General features: G+C 46.2%; 1 protein-coding gene across 1 annotated transcript; it reads left to right on the plus strand.

The window, feature by feature from the left end:
• Positions 1-376: 376 nt before the first annotated feature.
• On the plus strand, positions 377-20,237 carry LOC131091885 (cryptochrome DASH-like). The gene is made up of 14 exons (XM_058038247.1): positions 377-442; positions 555-727; positions 1,818-1,911; positions 2,196-2,326; positions 3,296-3,444; positions 4,366-4,454; positions 6,806-6,879; positions 8,492-8,581; positions 11,277-11,356; positions 13,047-13,106; positions 14,133-14,290; positions 17,088-17,207; positions 18,527-18,703; positions 20,139-20,237. Exons 1-14 carry the CDS (start codon positions 377-379, stop codon positions 20,235-20,237), a joined length of 1,560 nt encoding a protein of 519 aa, XP_057894230.1.
• The last annotated feature ends 1,001 nt before the right edge of the window (positions 20,238-21,238 follow it).

The raw sequence follows: 21,238 nt of genomic DNA on the forward strand, positions 1-21,238 counted from the left end.
TATGTCTACTTCATATATATGATATATATAATACATATTATATATATCGTATATATTATATATATATAATAGATATTTATATATATTTTCATACATATATTCATATATATGAATATATATGTGAAAACATACATTCAGATATATATTTTCAGATATATGTGAAAATACATGTGCTGAGCCACAGGGAGCGAGGGAAGCGAGCTCGTCGCTGCCCTGCAGGGATGCGGGACGGAACGTGCCGGTCCCTCGGGATGCGCTGGGGGCGGACACGGGGATCGGAGCAGGACGGCTCCTCCCCGGCAGGGCGGGATGAGGGGCCGGGCAGAGGGGCACGGAGCCGGCCCGGGTGAGGTGGGAGAGGCCACACGGAGGGAGCATGTCGGGGACAGCGGGCACGGCCATCTGCGTGCTGCGCTGCGACCTGCGCGCCCACGATAACCAGGTAGGAGCGCCGCGGGTTGGGGCAGGGACAGCGCCGGTGTCTGGGGCAGGATGGGGAGGGATTCTCCTGCATCCCGCCCCGGCAGCTCTCACGGCCCGCTCTGTGTTTCCAGGTGCTGCACTGGGCTCAGCACAACGCTGATTTTGTGGTTCCCCTCTACTGCTTCGACCCGCGGCACTACCTGGGCACCCACTGCTACAGCTGGCCCAAGACGGGGCCACACAGGCTCAGGTTTTTGCTGGAAAGTGTGAAGGATCTGAGGGAAACACTCAAGAAAAAAGGAAGGTAGTTGAGAAAGCACCGTGCAAATAATACATTTCTATTCTCCTTTTCTTTTTCAACACATACCTGTGCCGTGACTCGGATCATGTGCTCTGGGCTTGGGTGGTGGCTGGATTCAGAGATATTTCAGAGAGCCACAGCCCTTGTGTTAGATACAGCAGGGTCCCGTGTGTAGCCCCTGCTGTGGTCACCTGCAGGGGACAAAGAGCCATCCTGGCTCTGTGCCACGTGGGTTTTGTTTCTCAGGTACCCCTGAGATGATGAGTGTCAGCCTTGAGTGCTTTGCCCAGAGTGCTGACAGTGGGAAACACAAACAGCAGAATTTTGAGATGTGGGCAGTTACAGCAGCCACTGTGGCCAGGAGCCTTCCTTGTCCCTGGAGAGCTTTCCCTGGGAGCTGGCTTGACACAGACCAGCATGGAGCCTGGCCTCTGAGACTGGAGAGTTACATTTTCTTATGCCCTGTCCTGCTAAACCCAGTCTCTAGACTGAGATATCCTTGTTTATGATTCCTTTAGAACCATAATTGGGATAGACCAGCACCTGAAGAATCCACCACATAATATCTGGCTTTGCAGAGCAAAAGATCATGGAGTCATAGAATAGTTTGTGTTGGAAGGGAACTTTAAGGGCTATCCAGTCCAATCCCCCTGCAATGAGCAGGGGACATCTTCAGCCAGATCAGGTTCAGGGCCCTGTTCAAACACACCTTGAATATTTCCAGGGATGGGATAACCTCTCTGAGAAACTTGGACAAGGTGGATCAGCCAGCCCTTGAATCCCTTTAGTGTGTGAGGATAAACAGATTCACTTTTAGGTAACAGCCTGGCTCTGTGCCCAGTCATTCTTCCTAAGGCATCCAGAGTGGCAGAAATGTGTTTGACACAAACTAAGCCCCAGAGGCTTACAAACTGTGTTCAGGGGCTCCTAAAAAATGCAGGCTGGTCAAATCCTGTCTGCCTGCCCCCACACAGTGTTTGTGCTCCATAGAAAACTAGGACACAAGTGCCTGCCTGGGCTGGCATGATGGCCTCTTGTGCACGTAAATAACAATAGCATCAAACTTGTTTCAGGGCAGTATTTTGTATTTTAGTACCCTGGTTGTGAGGAAGGGGAAGCCGGAAGATGTGGTCTGTGATCTGATTACTCAGCTGGGCTCTGTCACTGCTGTGGTTTTCCATGAAGAGGTAAGGGAAATACTCCAGTGACACAGTTAAAAGATAAAATCATGCTGTGAAGGTTTCTTCCACGACTGAGTGGTGATGCAGATCCTGTGTGTTCAGAGCCTTTCTTGGCTGTGGTGTTGTTCACCTTGGGTAGTTCCTGGGATGGGGATTCCCTGCGTGGGAGTCCTCGATGGGGCAGAGGGAGGAAGGTGATGTGCAGAAGCATGAGGAGGGCAAGACCAGAGTGTTTGTGCATGTTGAGCTGCATTTGTGCAGCCCTGGCCTCACCCTTTTGTTCTCCCTAGGCCACGCAGGAGGAGCTGGATGTGGAGAAGGGGCTGTGCCAGGTGTGTGGGCAGCACGGGGTGAAGGTTCAGACGTTTTGGGGCTCCACGCTGTATCATCGGGATGACCTCCCCTTCAGGCCTATTGACAGGTTGGCTGCTCTGTGCTAGCACCCCTTCACTGTCCCTTGTGTTTCTCACTCAGGAGGGCTCCCAGTCCTCTGGTCACACAGGGAAAGGACCTATTAGTCCTTCTGTTTCTACTTTTATGGGGCAGTGCTGTTGTGATCAGGCATACAATGGGGAAGCAACACGTTCAGTCCTCTGCACCTGTAGGATTTATGCTTCTGTATGTATAAAGCCAAGGTGTGTGACCATTCATTAAGGGGCTGGAAAAGACCTCTAAGATCATAAAATCAAACCATTAACTAAGCCAAGCCTACCAATAAACCATGTCCTTCAATGCCACATCTGCACATCTTTTAAATCCTTCAGGGACAGTGACTCCACCACTTCCCTGGACAGCTTGTTCCAGCCTGACCACCCTTTCTGTGAAGAAACTTTTCCTAATATCCAATCTAAACTTCACCTGAAGCAGCTTTACAGAACCATTAAATGGTTTGGGTTGGAAGGGACCTAAGAGATGATTTACTTCCAACCCCTCCTTGATGTGTGTGTACTCTTCACTGCTCCCTCAGTAGTCACCTGAAGTGTGGTGGATGGAGTTGAGTGATTCATGGTATTCTGTAGAAAACATATGTAATAAGGGCAGACTAGTCAGGCCATGAAAATGCCTGTTTTTCTCCTTTGAGGCACCGGGAGAATGTAGATTTTTACACTGACATCAGCTGTGTTAATCAGAAGTTAGGTGAGATAAATCTGGCTCTCACGGATTTCCCCACCAGGGCACACCTTAAATTGAAAAGGCACAATTTGCATCAGAAGCAGAAAGAAATCGGTGGCTGTTAGCCCCGGGGACATCTCCCTGTTGTGCCTGGCAGTGTTCAAAGGGGCATCACAAAGGTGAGAGGACAGCCTGGAATGTTGAATCTGCTCTTGAGGAGGGGGTGTGTGGTGAGTGGGGGTGCAGGGCAGTGACCCAGCTGCTCCCATCTCTGCAGGTTGCCTGATGTCTACACCCACTTCAGAAAAGCTCTGGAATCCGGGGCCAAGGTCCGGCCAACCCTGCGGATGCCGGATCAGCTAAAGCCCCTGGCTCCAGGGCTGCAAGAGGGGAGCATCCCTACAATGGAGGATTTCGGGCAGAAGGGTGAGAAAACTTAATTTGGAAGTTGTTCTAATGAAATCTTACTTAGATTCTGTCCTTAAAAAATATCCTACTTAGGTCTGTTTTGAAAAATGTGGTTTACAAAGTGAATAATTTCCTGCTGCTCCACATTGCCAGATGTTCAGCCAGGCTGAATCAGGTACCTAAACCAAACATCTTGCAGTGCATATTATATTCTGTCACAGAAAACAAATCTTCTGTAAAAATGCAGAGGCAGCTAGTGCCTGAGAGATGCATGAAATGTACTCCCTAAGGGTGATTGGATTATCATGGCCCTTTCAGTCTGGGAGGTGCTGTAGAAGCATCTGTCTTTAGTTGCAGGGTTAGGCAGATATTTGTCTTCAAATTAAAAGAGAGTAGATTTAGATTAGATGAGAGGAAGAAATTCTTCCCTGTGAGGGTGGTGAGGCCCTGGCACAGGGTACCCAGAGGAGCTGTGTATGTGCCATCCCTGGAAGTGTTCAAGGCCAGGCTGAACAGGGCTTGGAGCAACCTGGGACAGTGGAAGGTGTCCATGTCCATGGCAGGAGCTTGGATCTGGATGATCTTTAATGTCCCTTCCAAACCATTCTGCAATTCTGTGATATGTCTCTTGCTGAAAACCAAAACACAGAGGCAGTGGTTGCCCTTCAAACTGTCATTAAGCCTCAGTTCACCCACTCTGCAAACACAGGTGAAACCCCTGTATGGGAATTTCCTACCCTGCAGCTGGGTAGAAAACATCCTTAGTGATTTTTAATATGTTTGATATGACCCTTATTTTAAAGGAAAACCACACAATCTTTTATGCCCTTTAAGCAGACATCCCCATTGCTGAACATCCCTGGATTTTAAGCTCCCTGCCTTTGAGATGCTTTTCCAGGGGGTAACAAGGTGTTAAGGTGTTGGTGTTTTCTGTGGCAGATCCTGTGACTGATCCCAGAACGGCCTTTCCCTGCAGTGGAGGAGAGACCCAGGCTTTGATGAGGCTGCAATATTATTTTTGGGACACGGTAACTCTTACATTTCCTTGCCTACATCCTCCCCCTTGTACACATGGCTGTGCAAGTGGGTGAGGCTGCAATTTCACTTCCTAATAATATTTCCTTAGCTCCCATATAAAACTTGACCAAGGAGGGAATTAGCATTATTTCAGTTTTTCAGAGAGACTAAACTAGACCAAAAAAGAAGTCATCTGGGACTGGGGAATGTAACCAAATACTTAGGAACCTACTTTACTGGCCATCTCTCTGAAGTATTTTTTCCATTAACTTCTGGAACTGGGGACAAAATTTTTTAGCTGCTTTACCTTGATTTGCTCCTTCTATGCTAATGTCCCACATAATCAGCAATGTAGTTCCTCTGTTTGGAGGAGTGAAAAGTGGCCTGAGGGGCTGGAATTGCAACTGGGGTGAGGAACAGCTGACCCAAGTTCTGCCTGCAGTTATAAATAGTAGCAGGTTTCTGTAGTCTGGTTTGAAATCTTGCAGCCAATAATGACAGCTACTATTTGTTTCCTTGCTTTGGTGGAGTGAAGCTCCTGCTGACTGCATTTTGTCTGACAGTTTTTGAATTTCTTTCTGGTCTAGTTTGAGGAACTGTCTTGAATTTGCCATGTCTGAATTCAAAGGTAGATATGCTGATTTCCAACAGCATCAGACCCCAAGCAGTTTTCTGGATAAAGGAGGGAGCACCTCTCCAGCTGAGATGGGTTAAAAGTGTGGTGTGGGACAGCCCCCTGGGCATCCTTTCAGCTGTGTTTCCCAAACTCCTGCATTCCTTTGCTTTTGGGGAGCATTGTCCTGGTTTAAGCCCATAAGGCAGCTCAGCCCTACAGCAGCTGCTCCCTCAGTTCCTGCCAGTGAGATGGAGGAGAGATTCAGAAGGATTAAAGTGAGGAAGGTCACTTTAATGTTGAGTTAAAGACCATTTAATAGGGAAAGCAAAAGCTGTGTGCACAGGCAAAGCAAGGTGAGGATTCATTTAATTCTTCCCACCAGTGGGCAGGTGTTCAGCCATCTCCAGGAAATCAGGGCTCCATCACAGTTACTTTGGAAGACAAATGGCATCACTCCAAACATCCTGACTTCCAGCTTTATATGCTGAGCATGACATCATATGGTCTAAAACACCCTTGGGTCAGCTGGGGTCGGCTGTCCCAGCTGTGTCCTCTTCCAAATCCTTGTGCACCCCCAGCCTACTCAGGGTGGGGTGGTGAGAGAAGCAGAAAAGGCCTTGAGGCTGCTCAGCAGTAAGGAAAACATTGGTGTGCTCTCTGCACTGTTTTCAGCACAAATCCAAAACAACCCCAGATCAGCTGCAATGGAGAAAATTAACTCCATCCCAACCAAAATGAGTACAAGTGGGCATAGCTTTTGCTCTTGGTCAAGCATTTATATAATCAGAGCTGGAAAACCTGTTCCTTCTTTTTTTGTAATGCAAATATTGAGCTATAACAGCCCTTTAGCAGTTGTAACCTGTGCAGTGAAGGTGATCAAGGAGAGGTTGGTCTTCCCTGTGTCCTCTGCGTTGTCCACGGAGTGCTCAGAGCATGGAAGATCTGCCTCCTGCTGTAAATGTGTGAGGCACAGAAACAGCAGTGGTCAGAGTTCCTGCAGCCGAGTGCTGGGGGCTGTCACATGCGGAGGGGTTTCATAGTTGGTTTGTAAGTGAAGTTGAGTTAATAGAAGAAGTAACAATTGATGATTTTGAGTGTATCTATAGCGAAGAAGAAGACAAGGTTGTTAGCATGAGACTAGATTAGAAAAGATACATAAAAATTTTTGTAAGCTAGACTACGTGTTTAAGTAGATGTGTATACATGGTTTATTAAATTTTTGTAAAACTTTTACTAATTATATTAACACTAATTGTTTTGCACCAGTAAATATAATAAATTGTTGTAATGTAGTTAATGACTTAAAATTACACTTTATTAAGAGTATATAAGGTAGAAAACACACAAAAAAACCCCTTTTTATTTTAACAGTAACAGTCCCAGTGGTTCTGTAACCCCCAAACAAGCAGCCTCAAGGCTCCCAGTTCCACTGGTGCTTTTCAGTGGTTTCTGATGCAGAATCAGATGGGGCTGGGCAGCACAGCCAGGTGCACAGTGCTTGTGGATAGAAAGGTGCTGTAGGCTGGAGCAGGGAGCACAGCTTGTGACACACCCCAGAGCTGGAATGAAGATTGCTGGCCTGATTCCTGCCTGTGTGCTGGGGGCAGGAATTGGCAGCTGTGCAATCCTTGCAGGCAGCCGTGAGAGGGAGCCCAGCCCTGCCAGATTGCTCTGGCTGCAGAAGGAAAGAACATTTAGCAGGTTGCTTGTAAAGTATTGAAACCTTTTGTTCTTTTGCTCTCACAGAATCTGGTTGCCTCTTACAAGGAGACTCGGAATGGGCTGGTGGGGATGGATTACTCCACGAAATTTGCACCATGGTAAAGATTTTTATTGAGACTGGGAAATCCTTTTCTGTTTCCATCCCAAACAGATGTTACCTGTCTGCTGAGTGCTGTTGGGCATGGGTAGGGGTCTAGGTGTGGTTCCTTTGGCCCTTTTTATAGTGGTAGAGCAGCTCTGAGGCTGCACTTCCCTGGAACTGCTGCAGTGAGGCAGAACTGTGCTGGGAGCACAGAGGGGACAGGGAGCAGGAGGGACTCAGCATTTGCCTTTGTGCGGGAAGGGAAAGGCAGGGAGGCAGCACAGTTTCAACCTAATCCTAATTTCCTGAATAGTTTGGGGCAGGTCACCCCACCTCATCACCCACCTCACTGCCATTCTGCAGGGTGAAGAGACACTTCTGGTTATTCCTGCTGGAAAGAATCTTTTGTGTGGGTAAATATTTTGATTTTTAATTAGGGGCTTTAGTCCCCGGTGCTGGAAGAGGCAGAGTTAATTCCAGACTGGAATTGAAGCAGCAGCAGAGCCCAGTTCAGCCTAAAGTGAGAGCATCTGGATTCTCCCAACAGAATTGCAATGAGAACCAAATTTCAGAGGCTGTTACAGGTTGAGATTTCATTTCTGGGCTTTGTGCTGTGATGGTTGCAGTGGATGGCTCCATCTGGTGGCACTTTGGGATCCCAGGACTGCTGGCTCTGTGGAAGTTTGTTATTTGTGGCCTCCACTTGAGTTTTTCCAAGCTGGCCATTTGCTCAGAGCAAACAGTTCTGATCTGCCTGCCCCAAAATGTTCCTCTGTCACATAATCAAAATCAGAGCAGTTCAGCTTGCAGCCAGTCATTCCCATGTCATGCTGGCCTTTAGAGCTGATCAACAATTAAAGGAAAACTCCTCAAAGTCTTTCTTTCTGTTTTCCACAATTCATTAGAACATCCAGTGTTTCCACAAGCTGTGGTGGAAATGGCAGTACAATGCATTTCTAGGAAAAGCAAGGTAAAATCTGTTCTTGATTACCCTGTATGATGGGGCTGGAGTCTGCAAGTTCTTTCCTGTCTTGCAACAGCACTGATTTGGAACAAATGGAAGGGCCCAGAGGGTTGAAATGCCAGAGCAGACTTTTATTCCCTAGTTTTCCTGCCAGGGCTCAGATTTTCAGCAGTCACTTAACCTTGTGTGGTTGCTCAAATGAGCCACTGAGGTTCTGCAGGAAAAGGAGCCCTGGGCATAGGATCAGGGGGTTTGTGGCAAAAGGGCAGGTAGAACATGTGATGCAGATAATGACGTTTGAGATTCTTTTCTGGGTGTGTCATTGGGTTTGTTAAATCATTTAGGCAAAACTCGTCAAACTTGAGCAAAGTGATTTATCTCCATAGCTTGAAATGATTTATCTCCATAGCTTGGAGACTCCTGTAAGAGTCATACTCCAGGAAGGAGAGGATCTTAATTCTTGGAAGGGAATTCTCTCTCTTGAAGAGTTGCAGAGAGGTTACAACTTAACTAAAGCCATTTAGGAAGTCAGGGGCAGCACTGCAAGCTGAACAAAGTTTTTAGACCACAACTCTAGAGGCAAAACTGCCCCTCTGCTCCCTCTGAGCTGACAGCAAGCTGTCAGTGCTGTGTGGCATTCAGGACATCATTCCTCTGCTTTCAGGCTGGCACTGGGCTGCATCTCACCTCGATACATCTATGAGCAGATCCAGAAGTATGAGAGAGAGAGAACAGCAAATCAGAGCACATACTGGTATGTCTTTGCACCATCAGCATGGCTTGTTTTCTCTGAAAAGGAACCTGGTATTTCATGCACAGAATAGTGATTTGTTAACTCTGTAATTAATGTTTGTTTTTCCTCTGCCTGCTGGCTGGTTCCTCTGGGTTGCACTGTAGTTCTCTTTCAGTACAGATTTATTAGTCTGTCTTTGACACCCAGGGGCTTTAGGCATTTTGTAAGTAAAGATTATGAATGCCAGTTGTCATTATTATTGCTGGGAAATCGTGGTTCATGATTTTTGAACACAATCTCAGCAAATCAGCACCATCCATCTCTGTGTTCTTATGGGCTAAATGAGAAGGAGGAATATTTACAAATAAAAGCCAAAGGGTTTCTCAGAGTGAGGAAATGAGCCCAAAAGTCTCAGTGACTGTGATTTGTGTAAATCTCATGGTGTTTGAAGGTCCCATGGCCACAAGTCCAGCAAATGGCTCTGTGTTTGCTCAGCTACCTGGCCATGACCACCACATCAGAGCAGAGGGGAAGAGGGCTCTGGGATCTGGGTTTAATGCATCCCATCTTGTGACCCATGCTCTTCCTCACCTCTCAGTTCATCCATCCCTGGGCTGGCCTTGAACTTGTTCAGCTCTGCCCAGACACTGTGAATCAGAACCTGGAGCTCTGATAGAGAAACAGGGTCATGGTAGAAACAGGTAGAGCCTGGCCTGACACTAGACCTGGATGGGAAAAATCCCAAACCATAACGTCTGTGCAAACTCTAAAACTAAATATTCATTTTGGTTTGTGACATTTGCAACATGTCAAACAGCACAGTGGTTGGTGAGGAACCGGCAGAACGCTGCCAGCCATTCTGGCCAAAATGCTCAGATACATTAAAATTCAAATTGACAAATAACATATCAACACCCATGAAGTGTATGTTTGGGTTTTTTTTTTTTTTTTACTTCAAAGACAGTTAAGAGAGGAAAAAATTCAAGAAATGAACATACTCCTGTTTTCCATCTTACAGTCAGCCAGCCTGCTGGCAGCTGGCATGCCATGGTGATTTTAGCATTTTAAAGTGTTCAATAATTACAAAAATGAAGTTGTCAAGCTCCCAGGAAGTCAATTGTACAATGAAGTACAGGTCATGGTGGCTGCACATTGAACCTCAGTGTTATGACACTGTTATTTAGGATTTGGACAGTGTCCTGTTCATGTTGGACTTTAGGAGGAATTTCTTCTCTGAAAGGATGTGATTAGATTTGGGAGTGGATTTCCCTGGAGGGTGGTGGAGTCACTGTCCCTGAAGGTATTTAAGGAAAGACTGGACTTGGTGCCATGGTCTGGTTGACACTGTGGTGTTTGGTCAGAGCTGGGCCTGGATGGTCTCAGAGGTCTTTTCCACCTTGATTCCCTAATTCTGTGATTCTGTTCTGTAACCAGATCATCCAGAAGGATCTTGTCAGCCTAAAAATCAGCTGAGCAGAGAGCTTCCCATATGGCATAGAGTTGAAGCAGGTTTCTGAGGTTGATGTGCCATCATTTTATAAGAAACTCTTTTTATATAAAAGATGTTATATAAAACTGTCCTTTTTTTTCTATGGGCCTAGCACCTGATCTAATGGGCTGGAGCACTGGAAACCAGTTTTGAAAGGTGTCTTAGAGTCCCTTGCCAAGGTAATTGCTTAAATCAACACAAATAAATCAACACAAAGCTCTCAGGAATGTGCTGATGTGCTCGTTCCTGCGGAAGTGTGAAGCTCAGTCAGGCCCTCGCCCTGCTCTGGGGAGAATTGCACCCCAGCAGGGATGGAGGAGGAACATGTTTCCTGAAACTGCTCCTGCACGTGAGCTAAGGAAAGCTTCCCAAGTGATTCATGCAGAGTTTGCTTTCCCTGTAAGCCGGGCAAACAGGCTTGGGGAGAGAACTGCTGTCACAGGGAAGATCCCTGAAATCCCTTGTGTCACCACATTTCTCTTCACAGAGAAAAGCAAGGCACAATTCTTCCCAAGAATATTTCTGGGTTTCACATTCTCTGAACCTCAGGGAAAGGAAAAACACAATTCTTATCATTTGCTGTGCCTGTGTTTGTGCCAAAGTAGAATGCAATGTGGAGATTGTTTACCCAGAGTGATGGTGTTTTGTTCCTTGGTCTGTCAGGGCCAGGTGTGTGTGTGTGTTGGGACTGTCAGTGACAGTCACGAGATTCTGTGCAGTGTGTGCAGAGTGGAGTGCTTGGCAGATTCAGTTTAGATGTAATGTAATATAGTGTAATATAATATAGAATTATATATATATATATAGAATATATTATAATAAAGTATATATATACACTATATATACTGTATGTACATATATTATATATTATATATATACATAGTATATATATAAAGTGTATATATATTATATATATTATATATATTATATATATTATATATATAAAGTATGTATATATTATATGTATACTATATATATAAAGTATATATATAGATATAAAACTTATATATATATAAATATATAATATAGTATAATAAAGTAATTAATCAGCCTTCTGATATCAATGGAGTCCTCCTCATCGTTTCTCCCTGCCACAGGGGGTATCCTGTTACAATAACCTTGTGAATAAACTGCACAGTGTTAATGGTGGGTTGTATGGAAGCAAAATCTTTGTTCAGTTATCATATCTGAACCACAGTGAAATACTGAGATGGTTTTGTGTTTCAGGGTCCTGTTTGAACTGCTGTGGAGGGATTACTTTCGGTTTGTGGCCCTGAAGTATGGCAGAAGGATTTTCTCATTAAGAGGTGTGTATGGATCACCACATTTAGGAGGGTCAGGTCCTCTCTTACAACAGGGAAAGTAAGAGAAGAGGCTGTTTGTAGCATTCACATTTTCTGAAAAAAACCCTTCACACAGGATTTTTCCCCTGGGAAGCTGAGAAGCCTCAGAGAAAAGGAATACAATTCTTATCTCATTTGCTTCTCCTGTGTTTTGCTCATGTGGAATGTGTTTGGAGATTGTTTACCCGCAGGTGATTGTTCCATTGGATTCTGCTGTGGTGTTTTCACTGTTCGGTCAATCAGTGCCAAGCTGTGTCAGGTCTCTGGAAAGAGTCAGGAGTTCTCATTATTATCTTTTTAGCATTTAGTAAGTATCCTTTCTGTATTCTTTAGTATAGTTAGTATAGTATTCTTTAATATAATATAGTATTATAGAATAATAAATTAGCCTTCTGAGAACATGGAGATTCATCATTCCTGCCTTTGTTGGGGCATTCCCAACAAATACAATAGCTGTTGGCATTGAGTTGTACAAATGTTCTTCTCATGGTGCTTGTGTCACCACCCTGGGATGCTGCTGGGAGCTCTCTGTTAGCACAGAAATGCCTCAGCACCACAGTGCTGGACACTGATCCTCAAATCTGATTAGGTGCAGGGAGTATTATTGACAGTATTATTTTCTAGTATTATTTTTTAGTATTATTTGTGGGAAACAGCAGCACAAGGAGAATGAAGATGCTGTTTCCAGACACATTCCACCTTTCAGCAGAATCCAGGCTTCAGGCTTGCCTGAGTTCTCCAGAGGACCTGGGACAGAGCAGGAACTGACCCAGCAGGGTGAATCCCAAGAAACCAGATACTGCACTACGTAGGAATCAGAATGAGATCTGGCTCCAGCCCCGGTGACAGGAGTGTGCCTGTGAAATGGGATCTGAGCACTCAGTACACAACAAATACCCAGTCCCTGTGTCAGGAGACCCTGCAGGTGATGCCTGTGCTGGGGGAGCTGCTCTGCAGGGCATGCAGCCCTGGCTTAGATGCTCCAGGGCAGCCTGCCTGGCATCCAGAGGGTCACATCTCCCTCAGCATCTGTGTCACATCTGCCAGGCCTGTGTGGCTGTTCTGATGGCACTGGGTGCCAGTGGAGGCCTGATCTGGAATGTTTGTAGCTAGAACTGAGTTGTGCCTGCTGCCTCTGCTGCATTGCACAGAAGGCTGTAATTGCCACTGCATCCTGCAAACATGAAATCATTCCTCTCATCTTCTCCTATCCCGTTTGCAGGGGCAAAGTGTTACCTGAGGCTTCTGCCAGGTAATTCTGGGTGTAGTACCTGCTACAGAAATAGATTTCACATAAACTTTGTCCTGGAGTAAAGCTGAAAAAGAAAATAACAGCATGGGCCAGAGCACATCTCCACTTGTGAGGTCTGAGTCACTTTTAATTAAAAAAGGAAAGAAAAGCAAACATCAGCAAAACAAATAAACAATATCTAATAGGGCTTGAGCACCCTCTGTGTGCAAAAGACACCCCTTTGTAACACTGGAGAGGAGGAATGGATCATCTCTAAACCTGTGCAGAAGGTTTGTTTGTGATGGCACTGAGAGGCTTCACCCTCACTCCTTGTGTCAACCAAGCTCCCCTGGCTGTGTTGTGGTCTAAGTAGCTGCCTGTGTCAGTATTTCTTCATCAGCAGGTCATTATTTTCCTCCACAGGGCTTCAAAGTAAAGAGATCCCCTGGAAAAAGGACCTTCAGCTCTTCAGCTGTTGGAAAGGTCAGTAGGAACCTCAGGTTTGGCTGGCTGTGTTTTGTTCTCCAGCTGTCTGTTGGGGCTCACAGTGCCCTAACCCTGATCAGGTCTCTGTAGGGTGCTGCCAGCATGGCCAGGGCTGGCATTTAAACTGGCATCACCAGGGTATGAATGTGTGTGGCCTCCCTTCCCAGACTGACACTGAGCAGCCCACAGGGTGACCCTGCTTTGTGAGGTGCACTGCAGGTAGATTTTTCTGCCCAGGAGGGAGTGTTTGTGACCTGCTGGTCCCTTCTGTTTAGTCACACAGAGGCTGACCAGCCCTTCTTATCAATATTAGATTGCCATGCCTGCTGTGTTTGGTTCTGTTTGCTTTTGGTTACAAGGTTAAAACAGACTTACACTAAATCTAAGTCATGTTTTGTAATCCCACAGCTTTTTCTTGAGCTGTTACAACTTTGTTGCTGTAACATGAATAGCAGGCATAATATCTCAAGACTTGGAGGGACAAACAGATTAAAGTATTAGAACCAGTGCAGTACACACCTCTGTATCTTTTCTCGTGTTAGTGCCACGTGTTCCCATTTGCACACAGGATAAAATAAATCATCCAGGCACAGTAAATCTTTTCCTTAACAACAGACAAACTCTGCTTTTCAGGTACTAACCCTGGGGGATTTGTCCAGTACATCCCTCTGTTAGTGACCTGTCAAGAATCTTTCTGTTCTTGGCCCATCTGACTATTGTCTGCATATTTATTTTACCCTGCAAAATTCCCTGCAACCCACCTGATTGTTTTTCCAGTCTGAGATTTTTCTGTACTTTTCTTTTTTCTTCTTGCCAAAACTTAACTCCCCAGATTAATTTTCAGTATTAATTTAACTTCCAGTGCATCTTAGTGGCTGCACTCCAGCTAAACCACACTGAAATCTCTCCCTGCTGCTGTGCCCTGGCACTGTTGTGGAAATGGCTGTGAATACATTAGCACAGGCTGGTTTTTGAGTGCCCAAAAGCATCCTGATAGCCCAGTGCTGTGTTTTGTCTCTGCAGAGGGCAGAACTGGGGTTCCTTTTGTGGATGCCAACATGAGGGAGCTGAGTGCCACGGGCTTCATGTCGAGCAGAGGGCGGCAGAACGTCGCCAGCTTCCTCACCAAGGACCTGGGGCTGGACTGGAGGATGGGGGCAGAATGGTTTGAATCCCTGCTGGTAAGATTGAGCCCTTTGTGAGCCTGGAGTTTAATGGCAGGCAGGAGGACAGCCCTGATTTATAAGAAAGGTGATGATGAATAATTTTCAGGCTGATACAAGACTGTGTAGATTCTTTTTGCAGGGTGTGAGCTTCCCCAAGCTCACCTAAGTAAAAGGAATTTTGCCACATTGGAGCTGCCACCAACAAAAATGCAGCTAGGAAGTTTGCAGTAAGCTTTGATCCCCTGTGCAGGGTTTTAGCCAGAGATCTGTTGCACTTGACAAAAACTTCCAAACCTGAATTATGCTGACAATGCTCTGATTTGCTCAGCCCAGAGGCTGGGGAGGAGGGCAGCCCAGAAATAGAACATGGAAAGCAGTGTGTGCTGGCACAGTGTCTGTGCACTGGTGGCTGTGGACTGGGAGCCAGCTAGACAAGCACAGGCAAGCAGGGACAATGGCTGGATCAGCTTCCACTGAGCTCCACCCTGGCTGGAGGCATCCTTCTTCATTCTGGGCTGTTGCAGGCCTCCCTGCCAACTGGAGCACCAGTTCCTCTCATATATCCTTCAGCAGCTGTGTGAGCTCACTTAAATGGCTGGGTCACTTTTCTGACCCCAGTCCCCATGGATTCTCATGGTACTGACTGAAAAAGGCCAAATATTCACATCAGGCTCACATTAAAGGTCTTATCTGTGGGATACAGGAGGCGACTGGCAATCAGAAAACTTCCCACTCACTTGGAGTGCTGGATGGGCAGAGAAAGCCCAGTTGCCTTGCCAATATCTGCAGTTAAAAGTGATTTCTTTGTGAATGTATTTTTTTAAAAACTTCCTTGGAGCTGGGCTCTGACATGGCTTGGCTGCAGGAGGAAAATCTGGGTGCTCTCCCATACCAGTGCTGAGAGCAGCAGTGGGCTTGGACAACAACACAGTGCAGGACTTCAGGATCCTCCAGAAAGGGGTTTGGGAGCTCCATGCAGTGATGCTTTTCCAGATGAAAGCAAGAGCCTTCCACAAGTGAGGAAGACCTGGAAGGTCTCACACTAGAAAGATGCTGCCTGTGTTATCTACATTTATTCCTAAGGACATGAATCTCAGCCTTGCTGAAGCAGAATTTATCACACTGCACTGACCCTTTCACCAAGGGAAGCCCCAGGTGCTGATGGCCACTGTGGGTTGGTGTGGCACAGGCTGATCCTTGTGCCCTTTGGTCCCATCTTGTGTCACACAGCTCTGGTGGCATCCCCAGAGCAGCACACAGGAGACATCAGCTTGGTGGGGAACACATGCCTGTAGAAGGCAGAGGCCAGTACAGAACTGAAACTGGTCTCACTTGCCTCTATAAAAAGGAAAGCAATGCCTGTTTCATCTCTAATACTGCCAGCAAAGGCCCACCAAGTGTTTGTGTGTACTATCCACACCAGACAGGCAGGGAAACTGAGGCACAAGCTCTCTGCAGCCTGCTGGAGCCAGGGGAAAGGCCAGAGACCACTGGTGTCCTGAACTGAGAATATCTCAGCTCTGACTTCATTGATTTCATTCCCAGGGTCAGGCCCCAAGGAAAGGCAGAGAAACAAACAGAAGAGAATGCCAGGAAGGGGCAAGGCTGAGGGGGAAATGAGCCTGCCTCCTCCAGGCCCCCTTGGATTTGCCCTCACCTCCCACACAGGCTTTCCTGCATGTGAATCACACAATCAGGCCTCCAATGGCATCTTTCTTCCCTCCTTATCTCACCAGCTGGAGGAAGTGAGCTGGGAAGGGGAAGCCTGGTGCACAGGGAGCAGAGCTGGCTGCTCACCCTGATCCCAGCACTCACTGGCTCTGCAGAGAAAGGGCAGCTTGACAGAGCCCATGCCCTGAGCCTTCTGCCATCCTGGAGCATTGAGCTCCTCACTCCAAGGAGAGGCTGAGATCTTGGAAACATCTCTCTGTGAACTGGTTACTGCTGTGGCTGCAGTAAAGAGAGAAGAGAACAGCACTGAACCAACTCTTTTTGTCACAGTGCTTTTGCAGTACAGACACCCCTAGGAATGCTCAGAGATCCCAAACCCTCCTTGCTATCACTTCCACTCCCCTCCTGAGCAGGGTTTGGATTGTCCTACAACTGGAAAGCTTCTAGTGTTGGATTTAAGCCACCCTGCCCAGCTGAAGAGCACTCAGATAGGATCATCTTCTGCTCTCAGTTGTGCTTGTTTCAAAAGCCCTGCTCCATTTTATATAAGCATCCTTGAGAGTTTTTATTTGTTTAGAGAAGGAATAACTTGACAATGGGAGAAAACTGCAGTGTTTGTATTGTTTGCATCCTCATATAAACTGTGTGGTTTGTCTGCACAGTCTGAGTTAGATTTCTCTCCAAACTGCCTAGTAGGATCAGCAGAGATGATTTGGCAATGTGTGGTGTCTGGGTAACTGGTCAGAAAGAATTTTCTCTCATATTTGAATACTTTATTTTGGAATATGAGCATTCAAATGCTGTGGCTACTTGTGAAGTCTGCCAAATTGTGTCAGAAAGAGAAAGATTTTCCTTTAAAAGGAAGTAAACTGGGAATGACTCTGGTTGGACTTTTATCTGTTTTCTGACCTAAGGATCATGATCTGAATTAGTCTGGGAAGCTGATCCTAGGCTAAAAAGCAGCCATGCAGGTCCTTTCCTGAGCCAGATGCCTGTACCAGCATGGGGGAGCTCTGACCACCCCAGTCTGGCTGGAGTGAATCCCATGCAAGGAATTTTCCCCCTGAGATAAAGAATGGATGAGAAGATTGACCAAGGGCCAGCCCAGCTCTTCTGACAGTTTTCTCCCTCTGTTCTCAAGGTGGATTATGATGTTTGCAGCAATTATGGCAACTGGTTATACAGCGCTGGCATTGGCAACGACCCACGGGAGAACAGGAAGTTTAACATGATCAAACAAGGCCTGGATTACGATGGGAATGTGAGTCTTGGGTGGCTGCTTTGCAGGGGTGAGGGCAGGCAAGGACATGTGGTGTTTTAGGGAGCAGAGGAGATCAATGTGCTCTGTGGATGCAAAACCAGTTCTTGTGTCTCCTGGCCAGCAGTTGGGCAGGTTCCTTGGTGTGTACAGGACAATGTAATTTAACAACCCCAGGGATGTCCCCACACCCTCCCTGGTCAGTGTGGTAAGTGTTTCATCACCATTTCTTCCAAGTTACAGCCACATTTCATCAGAGCATCACACAGATACTTCCCTGAGCACAGAGCAGCTTTTTGGAGAACTCAGGAGTTACCTGAGAGAACCATTCCTTGAGAGGTGCTGAAGAGTAGATTAAACCTGTGAATGACTCCTCTAACTGTCCTCTCTGAAACTGCAGATAAATTTCCCTTTTCTGTGGTATTCACATGTCCTCTGAACAGAGATTTAGCTTTCTCAGGATTTTCCTGAGAGAAGCTGTGAGAGAAGTGGAGAAAAGAATGTTAAAAATAATTCTTATCTCATTTGCTGCTCCTGTGTTTGTGCCCATGTGTTCTGGAGATTGTTTACCTGAGGTGATTGCTTGATTGGATTCTGGTGATGGTGTTTTGGATTTGTTGACCAATTGTATCCATGTGTGTTGCGACTCTTGGGCAGAGTCATGGGTTTTCTATTTAGTTAGTTAGTGATAATTCTTGTTAGTGTGATATAGTGTAATATAGTTATAGTATAATAAAGTAATTATTTAGCCTTCTAATATCATGAAGTTCTACATCTCATTCTTGCTGCCCATTGGGCATTGTAGCACTGATACTTTCCATGTGCTTAGCCAGTATTCACAACTGCATTCCCTGTTTCCACATTATTCCTTAGCTTCACATCAGGCTGTGCTGTTGTCTTTTGGCACTGTAGCTGGCAGGATTTAACAAGAAATCAGAAATTGGTCCTAGTAGAGGACACAGCAGTAGAGTTAATAGGAGAGATTCAGGAGCACAAGAGTGTGCAGCTGAGCTAGCCATCCTATTTTCCTTCAGTCACAGGAAACTTCTTGGGGGTGACTTAATTTCAGGATGTCCTAAACAGGACAGATGAACAGTGCTGAAAATGCACCTTTGCCTCCCTCCTGTGCCTGCAGCATGAGCATGGGAGAAGAGCTCCAGCATCCAGGTCTCTCTTTAGGCACTAACTCTGGCTGGAGGATTTAGCAAATGGGGCTAAGCCTGGAAATCTGGCTGCTCTCTTTCCCATTAACAAAGAGCCTTGCTGGGAAGCACTTAGGGATTGTCACTGAATGGATCCTGTCCTGTTGGTTCTGTTTGCAGGGGGATTATGTCAGGCTGTGGGTGCCAGAGCTGCAGGGCATAAAGGGAGCAGACATCCACACCCCCTGGGCACTGAGCAGTGCTGCTCTCTCCCAGGCAGGAGTAACTCTGGGTGAGACCTACCCACAGCCCGTGGTGACAGCCCCAGAGTGGAGCCGACACATCCACCAGAGGCCTGTGAGTACTGGGAGGGCTGGCATGGGCTGGGAGGCTCCAGGGGCTGCTCTGCATCAGTCTCTGACTTCTGCTCTTCTTTCTCAGGTGTAAAGGGAAAAAAGTTCTTTTAATGCAAGCTCACATTGCATCACAGCAGGGACTGTACAGCCAGGATTATTTAGCTCTCTGTCCTACCCACTGTGGTGAAGTTTTTCCTAATATCCAACCTACACCTTCCCAGTCTCAAGCTACATCAGGGAAGGTGTAGGTTGGATATTAGGAAGAAGTTTTTCACCAAAAGAATAATAAAGTAGTGGGATGCTCTTCCCAGGGAGGTGGTACAATCACCATCTCTGGATGTGTTTAGAAAAAGACTGGACATGGCACTTGGTGCTACAGTCTAGGTGAGGTGTTAGGGCATAGGTTGGACTTGATGATCTTAGAGGTCCCTTCCAACCTCACTTTTCTGTGATGTAAATTTTTGCTTCTTCTCTGTCCTTTGTATAGTCAGCAGGGCTTAGCCACAGCATGTCCTTCTGAGCATCCCTGGCAGCCCCACCAGAGGGACGGGGTTTCTCCAGGACCTCCACTGGTGTGACCACCCCCAATACAGGTGAACAGAAGAGAAACAACCCAGTTTCTCTGGATTGTTCTGTCCTTTCTGTTCAGGAGGTAGAAGTAAAAACAACCAGCTTCCTGCTTGAGTGCATCCAAACTGGAGTCAGCAAGACCTGTAAATATAGGGACTGCTCTTTGCACTTTGATTTTTGAGTGTATCTTCTCTTTAAAATGGGGGCAGAATGAGTTCTTGGTCCTGCAACATGTCAAGGCTTTTATCTGCTGGCTGGAATGCTGTTATTGGAGGAAATGGGTATGGAAGGAAATGGATGGAACCAAGGGTTGTGTATAAGAGTGTTCAGCATTTTGCCTTTCCCCCATGAATCTACCCTGCCTCCTCCTGATTGAGGATACTTTGTGGAGGCTCAAATTTAGGGATTGCACCAAGTCAGTGAAGAATGAAGCATGCCCCCATTTTAGGTTTTAATCCCAAGGTGCAGTACCAAATTTTTAGGCCAGATTCCTTTGCCATGAGTGGGAGGTTTTGTGGAAGCAAAGCCTTCTGCTTCACCCATGCTGTTGGAGGACCTGGATTAGTGACCTCCTGGGATGAGAGAAAGGACTCTGCAGGAGCACTTAGTGAGATACCAGTTTGAGGCAGTGATGAAATTAAAGCCAAAAAGCTTCTCCATTCAGGCAAAAGTTCAATTTTGATCAACTCACTTTACCAGAAACCCTGGTATCCTAAATCCCAGCCTAGAGCAGTGCCTGTCAGGCCTTCCTGCCTTTTTGAGTGAACTTGGGAGGCAGAAGTTCCATGTGCACATTCTCCTGGATGTGACCAAATCCACTCTGCAGCATCAGTAAATATCTCACTGTTCCTTGTCATTTGCCACAGGGAGGAAGTCCCCATCCCAGGGGCAGCAAGAGGGGACCAGCACAGCACAAGGACAGAGGGATAGATTTTTATTTCTCTCGCAAGAAGGATGCTTGCTGAAGGCTGAAGGAGTGCTCAGCAGGAGGTTTTGCTGCTGAGAGTGCCTGGATAATGGTTAATCACCTTGAACAAGCTAAAGATACAGGTTTGGCACGGTAAAATAACACAGGATCTGCCTGTCTGGTGTTCCCAGGGACACTCACAGGGTGTGCGTGTTTGGAGGTTGTGTATTAGCACCTCTCCTTACAGTGGTTTATGTGGCAGGTGTTTTCAGTCAGAACTGAAACTTCTTATGCTTATTTTTAATTTATTAAAGTTTTAAACACACCAATCGTTGTGCAGTTAAAAGTTTTGCTGCTGGAATATTTTATCTTCCTCATTTCCACAGAGCTCCACAGATAGAGACTGCAGGGGATGTTCTTTTACTGTGCCTCCTGCAGTATTTTGGAGAAGCACTGTGTTCCTCCTGAAAACTTCCTTGCATGTTGGTTTGGTATCATCCTGGAAGCTGAAAAATGTTCAGTTCATAGCCAAGAATTCTGTTTTGTACTTGACATCAAAACCAGTTTGAAATGGATCCTTAACCGGTTTTAGGATTTTATTTTTATGCAGAATGTTGTACTTGCTGGAAGAGTTTGGGAATTTGGAGATGGCCATATTTGTGCTGTCATGGACCATTGTCATCTGAGGGGAGCCCAGATCTGAACACTTTGACCACCAAAGATGGGACATGGTTCTGGATTTATTGCTACTAGAGATCCACTGGGCCTGTTCTGTAAAGAATAACTGCAATACTGTAAAATCTCTGAATGCTCTGGGTTGATGGGTTCAGGTCTGGTTGAGAAATAAACAGACATTGAATACATGAGCACGTTGTTGTGCCAAAAGCAGAAAAACCAAGTGATTTTGAACATAAGCCCTGTCAGGGCCACATTAACAATTATATATTTGTTGTATTTGAGGCCTGGGCAGGAGGGCAAGAATGTAGCCAAGGTGATTTGGGGTGGAATGGTGTGAAACAGCTTTAGTGACAGCATTGTTCTCCCTGGCATAAGTGTCTC

This window comes from Melospiza georgiana, chromosome 1 (assembly GCF_028018845.1).
Source record: "Melospiza georgiana isolate bMelGeo1 chromosome 1, bMelGeo1.pri, whole genome shotgun sequence".
Lineage (NCBI taxonomy): Eukaryota > Metazoa > Chordata > Aves > Passeriformes > Passerellidae > Melospiza > Melospiza georgiana.

Excerpts from the sequence above, each read along its gene's own strand:
- LOC131091885 (XM_058038247.1), top strand. The coding sequence starts at position 377 with ATGTCGGGGACAGCGGGCACGGCCATCTGCGTGCTGCGCTGCGACCTG. Across the intron at positions 443-554 it reads TGCGCGCCCACGATAACCAG|GTGCTGCACTGGGCTCAGCA; the intron begins GTAGGAGCGCCG and ends CTGTGTTTCCAG. Across the intron at positions 4,455-6,805 it reads AATATTATTTTTGGGACACG|AATCTGGTTGCCTCTTACAA; the intron begins GTAACTCTTACA and ends TTGCTCTCACAG.